This window comes from Orussus abietinus, unplaced genomic scaffold (assembly GCF_000612105.2).
Source record: "Orussus abietinus isolate OABI.00-Male unplaced genomic scaffold, Oabi_2.0 scaffold625, whole genome shotgun sequence".
NCBI classification, from domain to species: Eukaryota; Metazoa; Arthropoda; class Insecta; order Hymenoptera; family Orussidae; genus Orussus; species Orussus abietinus.
In genome coordinates, this window is record NW_019394770.1 from 12,217 (window position 1) to 35,421 (window position 23,205).

General features: G+C 36.8%; 2 protein-coding genes across 3 annotated transcripts; one reads left to right on the forward strand and one right to left on the reverse strand.

The window, feature by feature from the left end:
• Positions 1-245: 245 nt before the first annotated feature.
• LOC105703167 lies at positions 246-19,917 on the forward strand. The gene is made up of 16 exons (XM_012431333.2): positions 246-518; positions 1,972-2,201; positions 4,061-4,186; positions 4,990-5,175; positions 5,284-5,556; positions 5,655-5,759; positions 7,046-8,276; positions 9,857-9,968; positions 10,082-11,452; positions 11,535-11,777; positions 11,937-12,286; positions 12,404-12,668; positions 12,891-13,117; positions 13,458-13,699; positions 17,609-18,113; positions 18,375-19,917. The coding sequence occupies exons 2-16, from the start codon at positions 2,037-2,039 to the stop codon at positions 18,710-18,712; spliced, it is 5,739 nt and encodes a 1,912-aa protein (XP_012286756.1). The 5' UTR covers positions 246-518; positions 1,972-2,036; the 3' UTR covers positions 18,713-19,917.
• LOC105703168 (probable asparagine--tRNA ligase, mitochondrial) lies at positions 19,376-23,205 on the reverse strand. Of its 2 annotated transcripts, XM_012431336.2 has the most exons (6): positions 22,930-23,012; positions 22,336-22,493; positions 21,640-22,211; positions 21,121-21,568; positions 20,423-20,696; positions 19,376-20,271 (listed from the first exon to the last, which is right to left on the reverse strand). In XM_012431336.2, exons 3-5 carry the CDS (start codon positions 22,185-22,187, stop codon positions 20,436-20,438), a joined length of 1,257 nt encoding a protein of 418 aa, XP_012286759.1. In that variant the 5' UTR covers positions 22,188-22,211; positions 22,336-22,493; positions 22,930-23,012; the 3' UTR covers positions 19,376-20,271; positions 20,423-20,435. The 2 variants fall into 2 exon arrangements, with proteins under 2 accessions (XP_012286759.1, XP_012286757.1); XM_012431334.2 differs by lacking the exon at positions 22,336-22,493 and having other exon boundaries at positions 22,930-23,205.

The following is a 23,205-nucleotide window of genomic DNA, read 5'->3' on the forward strand; positions in this document are numbered from 1 at the left end:
CCATTTCACTAAACCGTGAAAAACATTCTTCATTGTCAATACTGAAGATCATTTCTAACGAATTGATAATAATTGTGTTTTTTTTTCCATAGCGTAGTTGATGCAGCTGACGAAACATACGCCGCATGTTAAGCTTATTATATACCGTGAGGTGCTATTGTATGTGCCACTCCCACCAAGCTTACCAAGAGACCATGCTGTCCTTTTCTAATGTAGCTTACCTATAAGTGAGACAAAGTAACTCCGATCTAGGACCGAAGCACCCAGTCTCTTGGATACCCCCCACCACACCCTTCGTGCGATCCGATTGGTCGGCCTCGAAAATAAACCGCCGTTATTTCGTGTCCAATCGAGAGCCCGTCTCCTCTCCCTATTCCCGTTACGTGCTACAAGGGCATGGAAGCCATTTTATGTGAACAACTCGTTTCGCGTAAGCAGTAGTGCGTGTGCAATTTTGTGAAGAATTGGCGGTCGTGTGCATCGTGAGATGTTCCTTTCCTTCAGGATGATTCGATTAGGTGAGTTTTCACTCCTACGAGTACTATTTTACAACTTTCGTTGTTTTATACGGGACTCGATATACGTGACTCACTTGAATGGTCGGGCGTTTGGGAAATCCAGCTGCGTGGTAGCTTCTGACTACGTTTTATATTTGGACTCGTTTCTGGAGCAACGGTGCTACGCTATACGCGCTAACAAGTTGCCAGATTCGTCAAACAAGTTGGTACGATTTTCGAGCGTAGAAATAAGTTTATATTGTGTTGAGTCGAAATCAGGCTTTGCTCTCATCTGGATTTTTCACAGTATTATATAAATACTGGAATGGCCAGTCTTTGGCCAGACTTTGGCCAGTAATTCTACCACGTATACTTAGTAATCGTTTTGCCATGATAAATGAACTAAATGAATATGTATATCGATTTTCCTTCATGGAGGAAATAATGACTAACTTTGGCACCCTACTTTTGGGTTATCGGAGAAAATTTGTTCAATCTGTATGATATTCCTGTTCATAGTAGTATATGGCGAAATTTCGGAAACCTTTGAATTGATGTTGGTTGAGTGTTAAATGTTTACAGCTTTAGGATTATATCTAAACCTGGAGTTTAAAGTCATGTAATCATAAATGCAATGTATAGATATTAAAGAGTTACGGATAGGTCTGGAACGATACTTGTTGAAAGTTATTAAATAGTTGCTTCAGTGAATTTAATAAGTTGCTTATAAATAAACTGATGAATAAAAATGATCTTTACATTATGTTATGATTTTTGTATATTTATCTTTTATTTTTAGAACATACTGTATGTACGCACATACATTCGTTGTATATGAAAAGCTGCAAGAGTCACAAATTAAACAAATACAACCATTGAGTAACCAAGGAGATCATTGCATTTGAAGAAACTCATTTTTTTAAAATTGTTTCGTATGTACTTTTGAACAAGTGTACTTAGATTTCATTGCATTAAAAAAAAAAAACAAAAAACAAGCAATATGATCTTTACATACAAAACTACATAATTTGTAGTGATGGAATTTTAAACAGCTTTTCATCTATTAAATCATATATATTTGGGTTAAAGAAATAATTTTAAATTAAGATGGAAACATACTTACCGAATTGTATGTCCTTAATATCACAAACTTTATCGGATATCAAAATGTAGCCTGTGAAATGCCTAACATTCCATTTTTAAATGCCACTAATGAATACGTTTTAAAATTTAATTTTAATACTAATTAATCGTCTCAAATAATGACTAATCTTTAAAAATTTTACAAAGGAGTCTTACATTTTTCTAGTATGATGCCTCAGTAATGAAATCATTGAAATTTAAAACCTCATGATTAATGTGTATTAAAACCAAAAGAATGAGCATAACATTTTTTATAAGTGAAAATGATATTCTTGTATAAATATAAATGCATAATAAAAACATGTTATCAATATTTATCTTTTGTCCATAGTGTAAAGTTGCAGAGGCATCGACTTGGAGGTATCCTGCTGTTATTTCTACCAACAACAAATAAACATGACGTCTGCAAAATCAAAAGAAATAGCAGATGAGTACATCTCGTCGCTATCGGATCTGACGATTAACAGTAAACCGCTGATAAACATGCTTACCATGTTGGCCGAGGACAACGTTGAACATGCTCCTGCAATTGTTCAAGCCGTCGAGTCGCACCTGCAAAAGGTTACCTATCCTTAGTAATTTATATTAAAGAGAAAAAGTGTTTGAAAACGTTTATCACCAGTCATTAATGTAGTAAAGTCAACTTCTGAAATATAAGAATCCTGATAAACCAGTGGTTACGATACAACCATTTTATCAGTAACAAGAGTAAAATTCTTTATAGATAGATTTGAGAATTATTTGTTAGAAAAACTTTTTTTTTTTTTTCAAATAAATTTCCTCATTACACATAATGTAAAAGCTGAAAACTTGATGGTAGCTGTTATCATGCTTGCTTGAGTGTGTGAACGATTTATGAGCATCGATTTACTAGATATATGACCATACTTTGTTGAGCAAAAGGCGATGTCATTTAGTACACTCTATTATGATTATTTTCACTGTTTTACAAAGAATTAATGTATTGAGACTGACTTTAAGAAAACATTTGTTCATGCAGCATAAGGATAAAGTGAATCTTTAGTATTGAGTAATTCATAAATTATTTCAGTTCCCCGAATTTTATGTAGCTTGATTTTCTAATCATTATTTACCTGAAATATTTCCTCAAAGTAAAGTATCTGGTGAATTATCTACTGGAGTATCAACTACTTTTTCTTGGGGGCCAACAGAAATCCTTTCTATAGTAATAAATTGTAGAATTAATATTTTAGAACGTCTCATATTTGCTACTCTCACTGAAAGCGTTTTCAACCTAAACTCGTGCGCGCACACCGTGAAGTCGCTTTATTTGGTACCACTTATGACGCACAAGTGTGTTGGTATTACCACACCTGTTAACCGATTGTAAAATGTATGTCATAGAAGTGATGCGTCCAGCGAACGAAACATGCGACATTATCAAATACTTTGCAAATCATTCCGTTGATGGCAAATAAAATCAAAAGCTATGTCTGTGATCGTACTCAGTATTATGAATATATATATAATGATGTGGAAATAAAGTCTTGTTTTTCTAAATGAACATCCACGCCACTATAATTTGTTTTTAAACATTCTTTCTGTCATCTTATTAAGCCTACTATTTTAATGTGTCACTTTAGTGTATAGGGCATTGCTTTTTAACTGGTAATACCTGAAAATATAATTGTCATTGGGTTATGCAGCAGTTTTTATGCTCCTGGTTACATTGATCAAATTCAAACACATGTTGAATAACGTTTTATTATTTATTAGAAAGTGATTCTTTATTAACACATTGATGATAATTATTAAATTTCACAATTTTTGTCATTGAGTTGAATGTACATTTACATAAATTGATGTCACTTTATATGATATATCTATTTATCAAAGATTCTGATATAACTTACAATTATTTTCCACATTAGTGATAATTCTTATGCTAATGTAAGTAATGATCCACGTGTCTATTTTCTTTTAATTTATTTTCATCCCGAAACAGTTTCAGTATTCAATATTAATTCAATTATAATTATTCAGTATTCAGTATTTTAATTCGTATATAAATTTTAGCTTTTTCAAATCACAGTATTTCAATGTTTCAGTCTTAAGCATACAAAAAGGCATACATAACTCAATTACGAGGCAACTATGATAATTGTATTTGAGTGGCAATAGTATTTAAATCGAACTTTGTACATTGAAATATATTGTCGTTATTCGACACTGTTTCAACGTAACCCTTTGTAGGCTTTATTGAAGGTTCTAGAACTTAAGGACTCGCGAATGTGCATCGAGTGTATTAATTATATAAATGGATGTAATGTTGCGGAGATCCATTCAAGAAACTCTGGATCCTCCACGACTGGTGTTCTAACTGGAGATAGCTAGTACATTAAACCAAAATGGATCAGACGTTTCGAATAGTGGGAAAGTGTGTTATTGTGTTTTATTAGGTGAGAAGCGACATCAAGCTACCAGTTCTTTACCTCATTGACTCGATCGTCAAAAACGTCAATGGAGCCTATCTTAATCTCTTCACCCAAAACATTGTCAATACGTTTTGTGGTGTCTTTGAAAAGGTAATATAATATTTTTTACTTAACTATTTTCTGGCTTCGTAAAAAATTACTGGCCAAAATTCATTATCGTAGAGTTACTTTACAAGAGCATTTATTACATATGCTATATTGCTTGCTTGCAAATCAATATTTCTTAAATTAGTAATATCGTGTAAGGCTGTAAGATGGTAAGATAATCACTTCACCAATATGAGTTCAGTGACATCACTTTTAAACAATGCATTAAGTTATACGGTAGCGAGGGGGGTTCATATTTTTTATAAGTGAAAATGATATTCTTGTATAAATATNAATAAGGCTTTTTAGTAAACAGATACCTCATATGCATACACGTGGAAAGTTGAAATAACACACATTCTGATATTTTTTAACTTTTATTTAGAAATCGCTAATTAAGTAACGTGAGTGTTTATTCATCTTGTTTTTTTTTTCTTCTATTACGAAAAAATTCACCCACAAATTATAAATCACCATTCGAAGTGTCTTTTTTCTAAGCTGGGGATTTGGTTATTTGAAGTTCATTCGGATATAATTAAAAATAATTTTATTTTAAAGATAATATTGTTAATAGACTCTGGATATTAATTTCTTCTATGTGTGAATTTTCTTTTGGAAACTACAATTCATCTGTGACATTTAATTTTTGTGTTTTGTTTCCTGATGTTGTACATGATTCTTATTTTCGAGCCTTGAAGTACCGTATGATCCATGTCCATATGAACCATATTGACGAGGTGATTTTAACAATTGTATCCTTTTGAGCACTTAATACAATGATTATATGAGTGTTGTACGAATAACAGGTAGATGAGAATACGAGGGCTAGTATGTGGAAGTTGCGGCAGACATGGAACGACGTTTTCCCTGCGAAGAAGCTGTATTCTCTAGATGTTCGAGTACAGTGCATTGACCCTGCGTGGCCTATCACTGCTTCCCCTACAGCAATTTCCTCGGGCTCCATTCACGTTAATCCCCGATTTTTATCAATGGTAAGACCGAAGCAACGAAGAGTTACTTCCACCTATAATTGTATTTTTAAGCGTTACCGGAAAAATTTGCCGAGGCTGCCCATGTAACATTTGTATGATTTACCGTAGCCTCAACCTTCAACGACATCCATCGTACAACCGATCGTTCAACCGATCGTACAGCCGATCGTACAACCGATCGTACCTGCTGTTAAAATACCACCCGGCGACCCCGTGTCGACGACTGAGGCGGCTATGAGGGAACAGCTTCTGAAGAAACAACGGGAACTGTTGGAACTGCAGAAGAAAAAAATCGAATTAGAGCTGATGCAGGCGAAGGCTAGTCTGGAGCAACAACAAAGGCAATTAGACAAACAGACTGGACATTTGAAGCCTGATCTGGTATGTTGAACAGATATACTCTTATTTTCGTTTATATTACTATCTAACGATATTATTATCAGAGACTCACGTTTCGTCGATACTTGCTTTGTCTGCAGCCCGTGACCACGGCACAGGTTGTTCCAACAACGGAAACAACTACTCAAGCGAAACCTGTCGCACCTGTTGTGCCTAGCCAAGCCACGAAGCAGGTCACTAAACAGGTAAATATGTTTAATATGTTGAATGTTTTATTGGTTCATGAAGGTCAATTCAAGCTAGGAGATTGAAAAGCCGATTGATTCGCGTTACGGACACCAAGCAATGGCTTCTAATTGTAATCAAATTTTATTCCTTTCTTAAACGTTGATGGAATTTCCTGATTTAACTCGAGTTCTGAGGGATAGTGGGGCGCAAGAACTAGATTATGCTTTTCGGATTGTTATTTCTTTTGAATTATTTTGAGACATTTAAAGATTTAAACCACTTTTATCGGGGTACTCTTTCCTGAAAGATATAATCGGAAAACCTTTCACGTTTCGGGGGAACCAATACCTTTCAAGGTGTTTATCCAATTTTAGTTAGACATACAATAAGTTGAGTACTCGATAGAATGAATGCAGATGAAAGATACAATTTAAATGCTAATTGTTTGATTCAATTTTCAACCGTTGTAGGAATGTAACCGATTATTAACAGTTATATAATTATTTTGCTGTTTTTAAGGCAGAATACCTGATTTTTTTTTCTTTCAACTGTTGTAATAATGCAACCGTGCATTTTTGGACGTGTCTACTGTATTAAATGGGAGCGAATTGATTTTAAAGCATTAACCGGAGTTTCTGAACGTGCGCTTTCACATGAATACAAAGGTTTTAGCCGAAATATGAAAAAAAAACTAGGAATCTTGCAAAATTTGGGGTGTTTTTATAAATATGAAAGCAGCGTAGCTGGACCTATTTGTTTCTTAACATATGTTCTAAAGAGGTACTTTCCTTATCAATTATTCCACTTCTGTGATCTATATCCTGCTGTTATATCCCTATTTCTGGAGGGGAGAAAAAGAAATTGAACTACGGGACATAAGCCTATTCTAGGAAAGTTTTAAATTAAAAAGAATCAATATCTAAAAAATTGTATTATCATTAATGACTTAAGAATCAATAGGCGTACTTTCAAATCAAGCAGCATATAGTCATAGAAACATGACCAATGTAATCATTGCTTATTTCATAGTTCCATGGACAGTTTATCGTTAAACACTTTGAAAAGTATCGGCCCCTAGATTCTTGACAACGGTTTTCGATTAATATCTCATTGCTTATTTCATAGTTCCATGGACAGTTTATCGTTAAACACTTTGAAAAGTATCGGCCCCTAGATTCTTGACAACGGTTTTCGATTAATATTTGCCACGAGAACTATGACGATAATGAGAACGCACGTTATTCGAGAAAAAGCTGCTCTTTCGTGTCACTTTCGCCAAATGAAAAGCTTTCGTCGATTTCAGTTCCCAGCAGCGACCGCCTCGTTCATGAAAAACGCAGGGACCAGCAATGGTCCGCGAATCGCTCCGGCTAGTAGTATAGCGGTGGCATCGGCTAAGCCCGTGTCTCGTGATCCACGATTGAAGTCAACAGCTCCAGCGATAGAGCCAGCGGTCGCTCACACGGATCCTCGGCTACGTCAGGCCACGACCGGACAAAAGGATTCCCGGCCGGACGGCCAAACGCAACCAGCTCCAGACACAAACACTGTACTTTCAGACCAATTAAAACAGCAGTTAATATCGAAACAGGCTGTGACTAGCACTATCGACAAGCCTTCGTCAAATCTCGCCAGCTCCGATACCTCGACGACAAGCGCTAGTAGTAACGGTAACAATGCGAATCTCCTGACCAACAGCAGTAGCGCGAACAATAGTAAGAGTTTGAGCGGTAGCGCGAGTAAGGAACCCGCCTTGCATCGAACGAGCCAAAAGAAGGACTCTAGGTCGACTAGCGGTAGTAGCGCCAATCCGACCGGTAGTAGTTCGAAAGCCGGGCAAAACGAGTCGACCGGGAGCAACAGCTCGTCGGCGCTCTCGGGAAGCAACCGAGGAGGTGGAGGAAACGAGACCAAGTCGAAAGACTCGAAAAGCTCGAACTCTAGGAGCTCTTCGACCGGCGACAAGTCTTCTTCCACTTCCTCCAAGTTCTCGCATAGGAAGGTAGGAAACAAATCGCGATCGAAGCAGCCTCTGACCTCGCCGAGTAAGGTGGCCAAAGTCGACAGAAACGGCAGTCCGGTTAGGTCGAAATCACGCGAGAAAGACAGTGGTGACCGAGACGTTTCACCCTCCCGCACCTCTCCCCAGTCCCAACTCTCCAAGAACCGAAAGAAGAACTCCAAGTCTAGGAAGCGCAGTTTAAGCCCCCCGTACAGAATCCCCAGACGAAACGACACCAAGTCTAGCCTCGGTATCAACTCCGGAGGAGTTACCGAGGAGGAGCAGTCAGGTTCGTTGATAGTGTCCCCTCCTCATCCGCCTGCGTTCAAGGAGATCAGACCTAACGCAAGGCAGAGGAACTACGTCAGGCGGAATAAGGACGGCAGTCTCAGTCCGGAACACTCCGCGCCTTCCACTGGCAGTGCTCAGAGTGTATCCGAGGCCATTTTGGAGTCAGCCAGCAAGGACGAAGATCTCAGGGCGGCTCTGCCTCTTCCCAGCGCGCCGACGACCGTCAGCTTGTCTGAGAAAAGTGAGTCGATCAGTCTAACTCCTCCAAACTCTGTACATGACGGTAGAGTTACGTACCGCATGCACCAATTTATTATCCTGCGTATGCTCTTCCTACCCTGTTCACCGATACCGGCGTAGACGTTTAACTAACTATTACGGATTCTAACTAATATTTGCGTCCACGCGGTCGTTTAGTTTACTCCCGTGCTGAAGTTCGGTAGATGTCGACCAGAGACTCGGGATATCACTTCGTTCTGGAATAAAATCGATACTATGTTAATTGCGCCAGTTTAGACCTTGTAATGATAGAAAATGGTTCCATTTTACACTTCGGTATGAAATAATTTGTTTCGGGTCTCTGCTGGTTTCCGTTGATTAAACATTGTTAATCGAGTCAAGAAGCTTCAGAAAATATGTATCGGTTGATTTTTGCATAATGTCAACTTGGAAACAATTGATTCATTGCTTTTGATGTGATCACCGATTATTTTTAAGGAAAGGAAATAGGTTGTAAGAAACTATTTGTTATTGTAAATATTTGAAATCTGTTATTTAAACCTAATTACATGTTGAATGTTGAAATAGTTTGATCAGTTAATGCTTTTCTATGCTGACAAACAAAAGGTGACTAAGTAATGGCTTTCAAATTAATTCAGTTAAAAATAATTTTGTTTCGTGTAATGTTTAATCCACTACGGTTACTATTTAACTCACTCCGAATCGATTACTAATTTAATAACCATTAATTACGTTCAAAATACAATTCGATAAGTTTGATACGGTAATCAATTATAAAGATAATGAATTCTCCTTTGTTTTACACTCTTACGGACGTATATTATGGAAATTATATGATATCTTAATTTCGCAATCAAAAGTTAATGTAATGGTAAATAAGTACTTGGACAATTGAACAGGGTACCTTACAGTTAATTGTTTTCTACGCTTCAATTCAATGCAATCTGTAAGTAATTATTGCCATTTCAAAAACATCTGAACTAATTATTACCACAACTGAAAAAAAAAACAGAAGAGTATATTGCTAATGAATTAATTTGTTATTAATTGATGTTTGATCCAAAAGAAAGGTTTCGATAGCTTGACAAACCTAACAAATTACTTAAAATGCTTTTAACAAAAAACCTCCAATTTGAACTCTTGGGATTATACAATATAAAAAACAGAATGTTGAAATATACTTTCTAAATAATTTAATACTTTACAAATTCCCTTTTTCTCATAATTCTTATAAAGTAATACTTTAAGATTGTTATATACTACTTTATGTAAAAGGATCTTTAATAGAGTAATGAGTTTCATTATTGTTATTTTATGCCTTTGGAATTATTGTTCGTATGATATGTTAAAAAGCACAATACTAATTGCATATACATTTCTTACATAAATCCTTTTCTATTTATCACGTACTAGTAATTTTCTTAATTCTTGATATAAAACGATCGCAAAAAACGAATAAGTAAAATGAAATGGATATCATATAATTTCTATGTTCTTGATCATACAAGTAGAAATACTGTAATTGTGCAGATCAATTTAGCATAAGTAAAATGTAACATTCTATAACTAATTTCTTTACAGAAGAGGATTTAGACTTACGGGTTTTACCAGCTGTTAGCAGCAGCAAAAGGCAAAGTACCGAGCACATTGAACCTCCTGTTGTCAAGAAATCTAAGGCTGAAAAATTCGACGCGTAAGTGTGCAGATACGTCGCCTAACATTCGCATAACATTCACATAAGATTAAACTGATCATACTAGAGAAGTAACCGATGAAAGGTACTATTAAATCTATTCCGACTTACAGCCTTTTTGGGAACGAGGACGTCGACTTGCGAACTTTGACTCATCCAAAAGCTGGTCGTCCACCTACACCGCCTCCACCTGTTATATCCGGTGAAGACAACAAAGATGGCTGGGCCAAGCTGAAAACTCCTTCTAAAAGTGACAAAGAGAAACAAGCAGGCAATGGGGATGAGAAACGGGAGAGAGACCGAAATAGAGATCGACTTGGCAGACCTAGACTATACAGCAAATTGCCGGATGATCCAAAGGAGCGTCGAAGGACATTGTCTAATGATGATCAAGAGCCACGTTTGGGTCGCCGCGGGAGAGAAGCCGACAAGCCTGAAAGAAATGCTGACAGAAATATCGAAATAATCATGAAACAAGCCGCTGAGCAATTAAATCAAGGATCGATCACAAAAACGCAATACAACACCCTCATACAAGAGGTCTTGCACATGAGCGAAGACCAGAAATTGAGAGCTGCTCAACGAAAGGAAAAGGAGGCAGGCTCTATCGTGTGGGAGAAGGGAGTAAAACTCGACGTAAATATAGTGGACAGATCGTCGTTCAGTCCATCCGAAGAAAGTGAAATGCATAGAACCAAAGATCACCCTATGAGGGGGCAGAACCCTCCTAGGTGGCAGAACCAACCTTGGCAACAACCTGGCCCGTGGGCCCATCCACCTGGCCCTCCTTTTGCAGGGTCACAAGGTCACTTCAATTCTGATTACAGGCATATTGGACCTTGGCAGAACCAAAGGCACTTTGGCCCAATGAGAAGCGAGTATAACCAATATCATGGAGGTTTCAACCCGAGTCTAGGTCCTGGTCCAAGAATGGGACCAGGATTAATGGGGTCCATTGGTCCTAACGGGCCAATCATGCCCAATATCATGGGAAATGGCCCCATCGGTCCAATTGGCATGGCTAATCCTTCTATGCCCATGTCAGGGATTAATGGACCGCAAATGCTAGGCAATGGGCCGATGTCATCTGGACCCATTTCGGGTATCATGAATCCTAATCTGGGCCCACCGGGGCGAAACAGGTCACCGTCCAGTGGGAATTCCAAGTTTGATGTCGAAGGAGGAGTCAGTTACGAGGGAGCGTTTATTAGAGCTGGACCTCACAGTAGGGAATTGTCTCTTCCCGATCCTAAACTGTTGGAGGATATCGCTAATGATACCATGAAATCGATCAACATCGACAGTATTCCCAGGGAAATAAGATATTACGGCCAAACCGGTATCGTTTTTATGAATTGGGACGATCCTAGGGAGATTGGATTCCAGGACGGTATAAGAAGAATTCTGATCGACGACAAAGATACCATTGTTTGCGCCTTTAACGATCCTTACAAAGAGTTCATATATGACGACGAAGTTCATAGGTAAGTCTCACTAAATCTTGCCGAGAAATTATTGCTCGGTTCAAAATAGAATCGGACGTTTGAAACGAAGTATTATTTTCAGAATTAGACTGGGAGCTCCCACGAGGGAACTTTACGTTGATGATCGTTGGTACGAGTGTTACTTTGGCGGTCCTCCGATAATGGTTGACCTTGGAAAGAAAAAAGTTAGCTTTAAACTTGAAGGTCCGCCTCCACAAGTCAAAATCGGGACTGTTAAGAGGACCGACCTAGTCGTTGGGAAAATCAATCTTATCATTAATGCAAGAAACATGGTTCCTGTATTCCTTGATGCGAAACCACAAATGTAAGTATATACTTGACTTTAGATGAATCATTTCAAGTACTTTAGTCATTCTACAGATTACATTAACGAACACCGTTGCTCGTTAGATTTTTACAATGTGTTTTTGATACGTGCATGTTTATGGTATTCATGTTTTTACTGAATTTTTTCACCCCCTAGATTTGAAATCGAGGGCAAACCGCATACTCTAGAATTCACCGATGCCCTGCAAACCGTCCTATTGAATGGTCGTCCATTTGATGTAGAATTTGGAGGCCTTCCTAAGCCTATAATTGTCAGAGACAAGAAGCATTTTATTAGATTTACCGTGCTACCAAGAGGAGTACGCGCAGGTTATGTTAAAATAACCGGAATGCGAGGAGAAGGTCCTATTGAACCTCCTCCAAGTCCTCCAATCCTATCCAATAAATCAAAGCCGGAATCGATTACAACTCCTATTATGCATCAGCCAATGGAGCATGACTCTGCATCGCAAGATGGATCAGACCTTAATTCCACTCCCAAACCAGGTAAATGCAGTATTTAATTTTAAATGTAAAACATTATCTCTTATTACTTGAGTATCGCTGTATTTTAGTTTATAGACAAGTTTGAATCTTACAAGCCTTTTTTTTTTCTTTCTTCAGATTTGCAGCTGGATGTACTCTCCTCGGCACTGCCCTCTGCCATGGCGCCTGCATCTGGACTTTCGTACCAAGCTGAACCAATCGACAGTGCAGCTGCACCTGCACCTACTTTATCCTTACCTCTGAACATGACTGAATTGTTCCAGAGATTGGTCGAAACTGGTATTGTGCCAAACATAGTTGAGCAAAAGAAGCCAGAGGAAGAAGAAAAGAAGAAGCCAGAAATCATACCAGTATCCTTCGACAAGCCTGAAACTTTGAAAGTGTATGTACTTTACAATTTATTTCTTTTTCAAATATACAAGTGTTACAGAAAAATGACCTTAAAAGTGTTCCTAAAAAATTCCTTTGAGGAAACTCAAATCTGATGGTAAGAAAAACAAAAGAAATATGTACCCGACCCTTTGTTTAAGGCTTTAAATATCATGAATTAGTTGCAGGATTTTAATGAATCAGTTGCGAATATAATGGAATTCTCTTATTACAGAAAGCAACCAGCTATCGCAGCAGTTTTATACAGCGGCATGCAATGTAGCTCATGTGGAGCGCGATTTGCACCCGAATTGGCAACCAGATATAGCCATCATTTGGATTGGCACTTCAGACAAAATAGACGCGAAAGAGATTCAGCCAGAAAAGCTCATTCTCGGCCTTGGTACTATGACGTTAGCGACTGGATACAATTCGAAGAAATTGAAGATCTAGAAGATAGAGGTGAATTTAATTATCTTTTAATATGACTTAAGCTTAATGCCGTTACCATTAAAATCAAGCTGAAAACACGTAAGGAATAATTTTTAAAAACTTTTAATATAACTTAAGCTTAATGCCATTACCATTAAAATCAAGCTGAAAACACGTAAGGAATAATTTTTAATAACTTTTAATATGACAAGCTTAATGCCGTTACCATTAAAATCAAGCTGAAAACACGTAAGGAATAATTTTTAAAAACTCATCAGACACTTTGATACTATTTATTGTTTATTATGCTTGCTTCTGCTACCGCATATATAATTTTTTAATCAATTACTCAATGAATGTTTCTTAACAGCTCAAAGTTGGTTCGAGACGGAAAAACAGACTGCGGAAACTGAAGGAACTACAATGGAAGATACACCGCAAGAAACTGTTCAACATTCCGTACCTACGGGATCGGATGAAGATTCGCGATGTCAAGTTTGTCACGATGCCTTTGAACAATTCTATAACGAAGAGAAGGAGGAGTGGCATCTACGGGCTGCAGTCACATTCGAGGAGAAGAACTTCCACCCGCTCTGCCTTGAAGATCACAAGGTAAATTTAAGAAATTATAATCATTTGATATCTAGGAATATTGCGAAACAGTCCCGATCGATCTTTATCCGAAGGCTTTCCTATTAGCATTTTTATATAAACGAATTCTTCGTCTGTTGCATCTTGCGATAATAGGAAAAGTGTCTTGCGGTACGTGCTTCTTAATAATTTATCATTCCTTAGTAAGTTGCACTTTAGAGACTTCTACCTTCACTCCAATTGTTCTGTAAAACGCCGAAATATGCAGATTTATTTAAAGTTATTGTAAAGGCAATTTTGGAATATACTTATAGGTATATTCTCACAAATATACCTGCATCTGACTATCTATAAGTGAAAAAACTTATCCAAAATGAAAGTAGAAATATTTATTTCAATTACATTTTTTTTATTATAAAGTGAATTTTATCTAGATGGTACCCTTACTGCAGTGCAACAAATCTATATCTGAATTTCTCTAAGTCGTGTAGTGAAAGAATAATATCAATTATAGACAATTTGATAAATTATTCAAAATAAACCATTTTTCCCGTGGTTTTTATACTAAACAATGATTGAGGTTTTGAAAAGGTTGGTGACATACGACAATTTTAAATATTTAAAATTACACGCATTCATGCTTTTGGGCACTTTGTGATAACAAATTATAGAAATTTCACCCTATTTTTCCTTGACGAAAAATTCTTAATTACACTCTGCCATGTAATGCATATTTCTAACAAAATCATCAAATTTAGATGTTGTAATATCAACTATTTTTTTTTAGAAACAATTCTTACGTGTACTGAAATTGTCAAATTTAGCTGCAACTTTGCACTAAAAGCGACTAAGGAAAAAAGAAAAAAAAAGTTGAAAGTAAAAATTCAAAGTTCCGAACATCTATAATGTTTTTTAGCCACGACTTATTGCCTTTATAACAATTTTAATGTAATAACTATTTTATCTTATGCCCAGTGACGAATTCATGATCAATATTGAAAAGTCTAACGTTGCAGTCGAGAAGATTTCAGTTACCTTGCTTTCAGTTTATTCGTAGCAACATATCCGACGATTAGTTTCTTTACACGCTAGACCACGACTCCGCTTAGGTGCTGCAAAGTGGACATAAAGTAATCGCGCCTCTACATATACATATTTGGCACGAAACTCTACCGAGTTTCTTAATACCACTTGAAACATTTTCCGCTGCAACTTCCAGCGGGAGAAATATGAATATCCGTTGTTGTATACAATGTGTCCTATCTTAAAGTTTCGATTAGAACCTCTCCTCGGGAAAGCATTTTCGAGAAGACTGTTTTAGACGAAAGTAGTAGGGTTCGGAAAGTTGAAATTTTAGCTTAACAAGTAAGACTTAATAACTAAGACCTCGTATTCCCATCGTTTTAGCATAGAAGCGCATACAACACTTTTTTGACCTTTATCTCGTTCAAAAGCGAGTTTATCGATTACCAGAGTATTCTAAATTGTCGTAAAATTGTCCTGACCCTTTCGTTTCTCATATCAGAGCCTTCGATAATTGTATATTGATCGAAATATGAGAGCTCGACGCCATTTTGGTTTTGGTCTGGGCTAAGTTAAAGAATTTTTTCCAAAAATCCAAATTTTGAATGTATCAGGACTATTCTTAGGTGATCAGGAGTGATGTGTCAAAGTTTCGGACAGTTTGGTCTAATATCCTTAAAAAAAATTGTTGTATTCGAATCGACTGATTTGAAGGGGGTTTCACTTCACCTTAACACATTCGCGACCGGCAAATTTTTTTCCGTTTCAAATACTAAGTACCGGCGAAAATAATGAAACTCTGATACTGGTTGCCGCAAACTTGTATCGTGTATCGTCATGGACGTGATTCACGTCAGCGGCAATCAGGAATAGAATTTAAAATGACGTGAATTCACGTCAGCGGCAGCCAGGAATAGAACTTGAAAAGACGTGAATTCACGTCAGCGGTCGCGAATGTGTTAAAACACTTTTCTCGAAAATACTTTCCTGAGATGTTTTAATGGGAACTTAAAAATTTGGAGATCCTGTATAATACTGACAATGAACGTGTCGCTGCAACAATTATTCTATCGCACTTACGAGTACTATTTACGATGTAAAATACATATTAATGTTAAGGTGATAAAATAGCAAGTATCCCAAGGTTTGCTATAATTGATGATAGGAATATTAACTGAAATTTGGATATATATATAAAGACCTAATATATACAAACGTAGTTAGAATTACCTTAAAGTAACATTTTTCCTCCTAATTATTTACCGAAATTATTTAATCTCACCCTTTGGGTATTTCGATCTAATGACATATATATATCGAAGTTTCAAAAATTCATTTTGATCAAGGACCCTGCTTTCATAAAACGGTTACATCTTCATCACGGCAATATTTAATCTTTTTGCCTTATTTGGAATTGAAAAATCGTGTAACAAAACATCGATTTTGCACCAATAGTGCCGTAATATTACACCCTGTATGGAATATACAATTAAGCCCTCATCACTAATATGATATCACATCCCTCAATTTTATAGTTCATATAACCGTCTTATAATGCTTGCAAATTAATACATTATCTTAATGCATTCCTTTGCGCAGGACTAATATCGATCACCCTGTAAAGTGGGTGAATAAACGAATAATAGTTTCTTTACTAAATTTTGCGGAAATTGCATCAGGGTAATGGAATCTCTTTTATAGTATTTAATATATATAGTAAAAGATAATTCAATGTACTCAGGTAAATGGATACAGATTAAATATTGAGTTTAGCACCGGCTTACGCTATCTTGACACAAGTATAAATTTTGTTTCATGTAACGTAAGTCTATAGGAACCTATTAGGACTGAGTGACTTTGACATGACAAACCGATATTTTGACATACATCGACAGAGTATCGTACTAGTAGTATTCGATAAGAAATTCTGGAGATTAACATGACGTAAAATATATTTTGATATGGCGGTAAATATGACACCTCCTAAGGTGAAGTGAAACACGTCGAGGAACTTGATCAACGTCTATAAAGAATATTTTTCTAAATGCCTACGTTGCCGACGTTCGTTTTTATATTGACAGCTGTATCGAATTATATTGGGTATTGTACCAAATGGCATACTCCACCTGTCATTTTCGTACAATAATTATAAAGAAATCAAAGTAAAACTCCAGAAATCCCCCGAATTCATGCTTTCTGGGGGCCTAATTGACTGCAGAGGGACCCCCTGCGCCATCTGTGATTTTCAGGTCAATTAAATTTTCACTTCGAGACCTCGTATTCCCATCGTTTTGGCATAGAAGCGCATACAACACTTTTTTTGCCTTTATCCCGTTCAAATGCGAGTTTATCGATTACCAGAGTGTTCTAAATTGTCGTAAAATTGTCCTGACCCTTTCGATTCTCATATCAGAGCCTTCGATAATTGTATATTGATCGAAATATGAGAGCTCGACGTCATTTTGGTTCTTTCTGGGCTGAGTTAAAAAATTAAAAAAAAAATCCAAATTTTGAATGTGTCAGGACAACTCTTAGATGATCAGGAGTGATGTGTCAAAGTTTCGGACAGTTTGGTCTAATACCCTTAAAAAAAAGTGTTGTATTCGAATCGACTGATTTGAAGGGTGTTTCACTTCACCTTAACGTCTTTAGATTGAATCATTTTGGCCCGATAAATTCCTTTATGAAATTGTTGATCTTGGTATTGTTGAAAGGGGTATTTTTTTCAAGTCGGATATAAATCAAGAGTAGAAGCGTTTTTTAAAATAGATTTTACTCAGGTTTGACCACTTATGCCGAAGTTATCCTTTGAGCATGTCTAATGCTTTATCCATACCCCCTTAACATGAACCCTGCGGATGCATGTACAGCGTGTTCAAATGATTAATGTGCTTGTTATAAATTTAGCGGGCATTGGAGAAATCCGCACTGGCGATCGAGGAATCGATGATCGAACCCGAAGAGGAAAAGAAAGAGAACGGCGACGAAGCGAAAGCCGATAGCACGGAAATCAAAAATGACGAAACTGTCGCGGAAGGATGCGAAATTGAGACTGCTACCGATGCAAAAACTACCGAGGAGGTGACGGAAGACTCAACAAATACAAATGTTGAAGAAGAAGCCGAAAACTCGACAGTCTCGGAGAGTAAAGAAAAGGAAGACACTCCCGAAGAGGAGAGTACAACGGGAGAGTGTCCGGTCGACGAAGGTGTAATCTTGGAGACATTAAACAACTTGAACGAAGAAATAGGTAAAGCTAACGAAGGAAAGGCAGAAGGCGAAGAAGAAGCCCCTTCGTTTACGGATATTAAGATCAAAGAGGAACCGGTAGACGAGGAACACGTAGACGAGGATGAGCAATTTTTATTCGCTAATGTGGAAGTGAAAGAGGAGCCTCTTGACCCCGAACCTGGTACGTTTACTTCTGATACTATTTTATGTTTGCGTTGTAATTAACACTAGATTGCGCACTGAGCGTGTCATATATAGCAATAAAATCGTAAATGAGTCAAATTGACTCGTTCCGGCAATCTAGTGTTAAAATAGAAGGGAAAAAAAAACGGCCAAGAAAGTACGTTTCCAAATGAAAATAATTTAGGAACGGAAGGGAGGATTTCATTGCCTAGTGCTCGAGGGTATTATTTTAGTAATTAATTTCTTTAATGTATGTTAGATCCAGAAGAAAGCATCGTGACCGAGCCATCCTCAATCGACACGACACACGTGGCAGTTAAAAGCTCCATCGACGGCAACGTTGAGTTGGAATCGGCAGCGCCAACTATCCCAACGGCGGCTTCTCGAATTAAAATAAACATCACGAAGCCATTGACGATTAACAAGGAACCCGAGGAACCAAAGGAAAAACCCCAGCCTGCGGAAATCCCCGAGGAAGAATTCATGGAGCCGCTGAAACCGGCTTCGATTAAACCTGCTTTACAAGGCAGGAAACTGTCCACGTTGCCGCCGGTGGAGAAGGGACACGAGCTATCCGGGCTGTGTTCCATCATGTAAATATTCCCAGCCTGCGGTCGCGACACACCAATTGTGAGACTATACGCGACCGTTACGACGAGCTAACGAGTCACGAGAACCTCTAGCCTGTAACTTTAGAATTTAAATTTAGAACTAAACCGTAGTTCCGCGCGAACACGTCAGTTTCTGTACAACTGGTACGACATGACGTGAAAAATCATTACGGGGGCGAACCCGAGATATGGTTCCCGGGCGAGGAAACCGTACGGGAGTTATTAAATTCCTGAAATTTAATTTCATTCAATTGTAACCTTCAAAGCGCGTGAGAGCTTTCGACGCGTCGTGAATGTCGCACCTAAGCTCGGATATATTTATATCATGATAGAGATATTACTTCGCGGAATTCTTTAAATTATTTCCTTCGGCACATCACGTCGTACGAGTTATTTGACTCCTTGTATAGTGTGTAAATGATCCGTGTGCGTATACACGACCGATCGAGAAAGACCCGAACTTACGTCTGTACATATTTAAAGTAACGATAAGTTAGCTTTGAAACGTCAACTAGCATTCCTCAAAGTATTGCGTGCAAGCGGATTTCGTGGATGTCGGGTTGGCATTCACGGGGACGATACGACCTGCACAAGACTTAAATAGAAAGATTTCGTACCGTTTGTACTTTTTAAAAAAGGTGAGAAACCGTACGGAGGTACCTTTGGAACGTTTTTTCTTTTTTTTTTTTCTACAGATGCGATACTTGTTTAGATTCCACGCGAAGTATCAACTGAGAATACCTGAAGAATAATACGCATGAATCAAGAACTTATCGTACTCGCGGAGCAGCATTGCCACCTTGTTCAGTTGTTAAATCTGTACAAAATGTGTGATATATGGTTATCCATTATACTGTACATAATTCTATCATACTATCTATGATAATGCGATCGCGAAGATAATGATTAAGCGTAAGAATTACTACTAGAGAAACATTATTTTGTTGTATAAAAAGATATTTGTTGATCACTCGGGGGTTTGACTTTTTGGTTACTTATCTATCACCCTATATATTCTCTAACCTTTCTGATAACATCCTTTACGATAGTCAAAGCTGCTGAGGGAACGAATGTTTTGATTTTAAGGAAACGAAGATATTGACTTTCGAACGAAGGCTACCAGAACTTTGGCTACCGAACTTTGATTCAACTTAGTTTTTCGTCTTAACATTCAATAAATGAATCATTAAAGAAAACTTGTATTCGTTATTTACCCGACTTATCGCCTTGTTTTAAATAACTCGTAAAATAGTCCTGGGCTCTTAATATCAATTTTATGTTTTAATCATTTGCATCTTTAGGCACATCTCAGCTATAGGCTTTTTTTTTTACGTTACGTAAACAATATGAAACTTACAAAAGATTAAAACAATGTATTATGCGAGAAATGGGAAGTCATAATTTAGTTGTTTTTTGGAAGAACACTAAAGAATGTAACTTGAGGGCATTTGCTATCGCATCTCATCTCCAAAACGATATCTTCGAAAATCTGCAACGATGAGACAACTCCAATAGTCGAGCAAGGAGTTGGAAACCTACGGTGACCTGAAAATAGCATCAGTTTTTTTGTAATTATCATCCTGCGAGAAACTCGTGGAATGATAATTAACTTTTTTCTCTCTCATGATCACGTTATACTCGAACATGATTTTTTTTTCCCGCACTTTGGCCGAGGGTAAATTAATACTCAACAGACCTGAAAAGTTTATTCATAAACCACAGTTGTGTGGCCACCTAGGAAAGGGAATGACATCTTTGATGTTTGGTACGCCTAAAACGCATTGTAGAAATCTTTCAAATCCCATTCCAAAACCTGCGGTAGGCACATTGCCGTACTTGCGTAATTCCAAGTACCATTCAAGATTTAGCCCGATAGGCAATTTTGAATGTAATTTCGCGTAATTCTCTTCACGTACACTTCCTCCTACAAGTTCACCAACATGTGGCGCCAACAGATCCATTGCAGCCACCTTTAAACATTAAAATCAATTATCAACGCGTATGATACATTCTATTACAACATGCAATTCAAACGTAGCACAGCTTTTAGTATTGCTTTCAAATGACAATAAATTTTCTCATTGACCATTAAATTATACATATTTTAGTTTAGCCCTATATACTGATTCAACAATTAGCCACAGAAAAAAGTAAATAATATTTCGATAACTCTATTTTAGTTTCTTTTTTTACGACAAATACATAAATTAGTAAATAAATTATCTTAAAAGTGTACATATTGTTTTGCAAAAAAGAAGTTATACCGTTATACAGTTAATTGTAGCTATTAAGCTCGTTCCATTGCAAAAAAAAATTTATGGATTATAAGACCAAAGAATAAGTATTATGTATGAAAATAAAGTTACATTTAGAGACATAACAGCACGACCTCACCTTACTAGGATCATTTGGATATTCTCTCATGTAGAACGGTTTAATTTGGGATGGCCAATTAATGACAAAAAGTGGAATTTCGTTATTATGACGTACTAATAATAATTCGTGTTCTTTTGAAAATGCATCACCATACTTTATAGGATGCGTAAACAACTTTTCATTATGCTGCAAAATATTTACAGCCTCATCATAGGTCATGTACGTGAAACTTTTGTTAAGCCATTCTGGTTCCGATGCACCTATGACTGAAAAATCTTTAGAGCCCTTGTCGAGTAAAGCAGTTGTAAGACTTTTGACTAGAAGCTCTGCTTCCTTAGCTATATCCTCTATCTCTGTAATGAAAGCAGCTTCTGCTTCTAACATGTAAAACTCTGAAAGGTGCAACCGTGACTTTGAATTTTCTGCCCTGAATGTTGGCCCGAAGCAATACACCTTAGAAAGTGCTCTGAAAACAATTATTGTTCATGAAATTGAATCAATAAGAATTCATACGAATTGGTCCTTTAATATAATTACCTTGCTAAGGCTTCAAGGTGTAATTGTCCCGATACTGTTAAATAGGCTTTAGTATTAAAGAAGGCCTCTTCATGGGGAATACTATCTTTTTCCATACTCTTTAACAGTTCAACAGAATCTGGTTGCACTTTAAATACTTCCCCTGCACCTTCACAGTCATTTGACGTTAAAATGGGAGTATGTACACTTATAAAATTTCTGGCTCTAAAATGATCAACAACAGCTGTAGAAGCTATGTCTCTTAATCTCAACAAAGCAGAGAAAGATTTTGTTCTTGGTCGTAAATGTAAATACTGCCGCACATAATCTGGAGAATACTGCTTCCTTGGAAGAAAAGGATACTGATCATTGACATCGCATGTGCCAATTACCAAGACATCATTTGCTCGTAATTCCATCCTACCATTAGGAGCAGTAGCTAGCGTTCCCTCTACTACAACGCTACTGCCGCAAGTTAAATTACATAGTTTATCACTCTTTGGGGTAACAACTTGCAGAAATTCACTGCTCGAACCATCATTAATGTCAATAAATATGTTATTCTTCATTTTTCTCAGAGCACTAACCCATCCCTAAATATAGAATAATTTATTTCAGTGTAATCGAAATAAGTAAAAAATGATAATATTCAAGATACAAATCATTTAAAATGATTTAGATTCAACTTAAATCAATTTCTCATAATCGTTACTTTACCCTGAATAAACATTCAATTAATTTAATAAACGTAGTTTACTTTTTGATAAAATCTATCTTAAACCAAATTATGATTATTAGTAAAGTTGTATATTGAATACATTCAAAGATGCATCTTTTATTCCATATATACTGAAGTTCTGTCTATGATGCATATCCTGCAACGTTAATTTCGAATGGGTTAATTTATGTGGTAATAATAACAAATTATATAATATCAAATTAATATCAGTATAGAAATAGTACTGCATGTATAAGTTCGTAGACTGTAAAAATGAGAAATAACTGGTCCTAGTTATAAGGAATATTAGTGATTTTATTCAATTCTACATATTCTTTATTCTGGATAGGACCATTTAGTCGTATTAAAAAATCCTTTTCACTATAATAGGAGCACCCCTAAAATTCATCAAGCATTAAACCTTTATTGTATACAGAAACGTGTTCAAGCCTGATACCTGTATACCTACGTAAAAAATGTTGAATCGCATTCATGATTGTTACGACAAAAGAAGATTCTGATAATGCCTGATAAGTAAGCATTTTCAATCTTCCATTGAGGCATACGAAAGGTAGAAAACAAAATATGCTAACCTTCACTTTCATATGCTTTCCAGTTTCTTCGTTTGATATGGTTTCAGAAATTCTTGCGAAATTGTGTAAGTCGCACCTTGACGAGAATGGGGGTAATGAAAATGACCGTAACAAACGTTTCGGTATCATTTTAAATAGAGAATCTTAAACTTTTCAACGAAAAGAATATCCTCTAAAGACCATGGATCCTCCTGCTTTCCATGAGTGAGAATGGAGATTTACATTACCAAATTCGACCAAAACCGCCTTAAGGAAAAATATGATCACATTCCGATG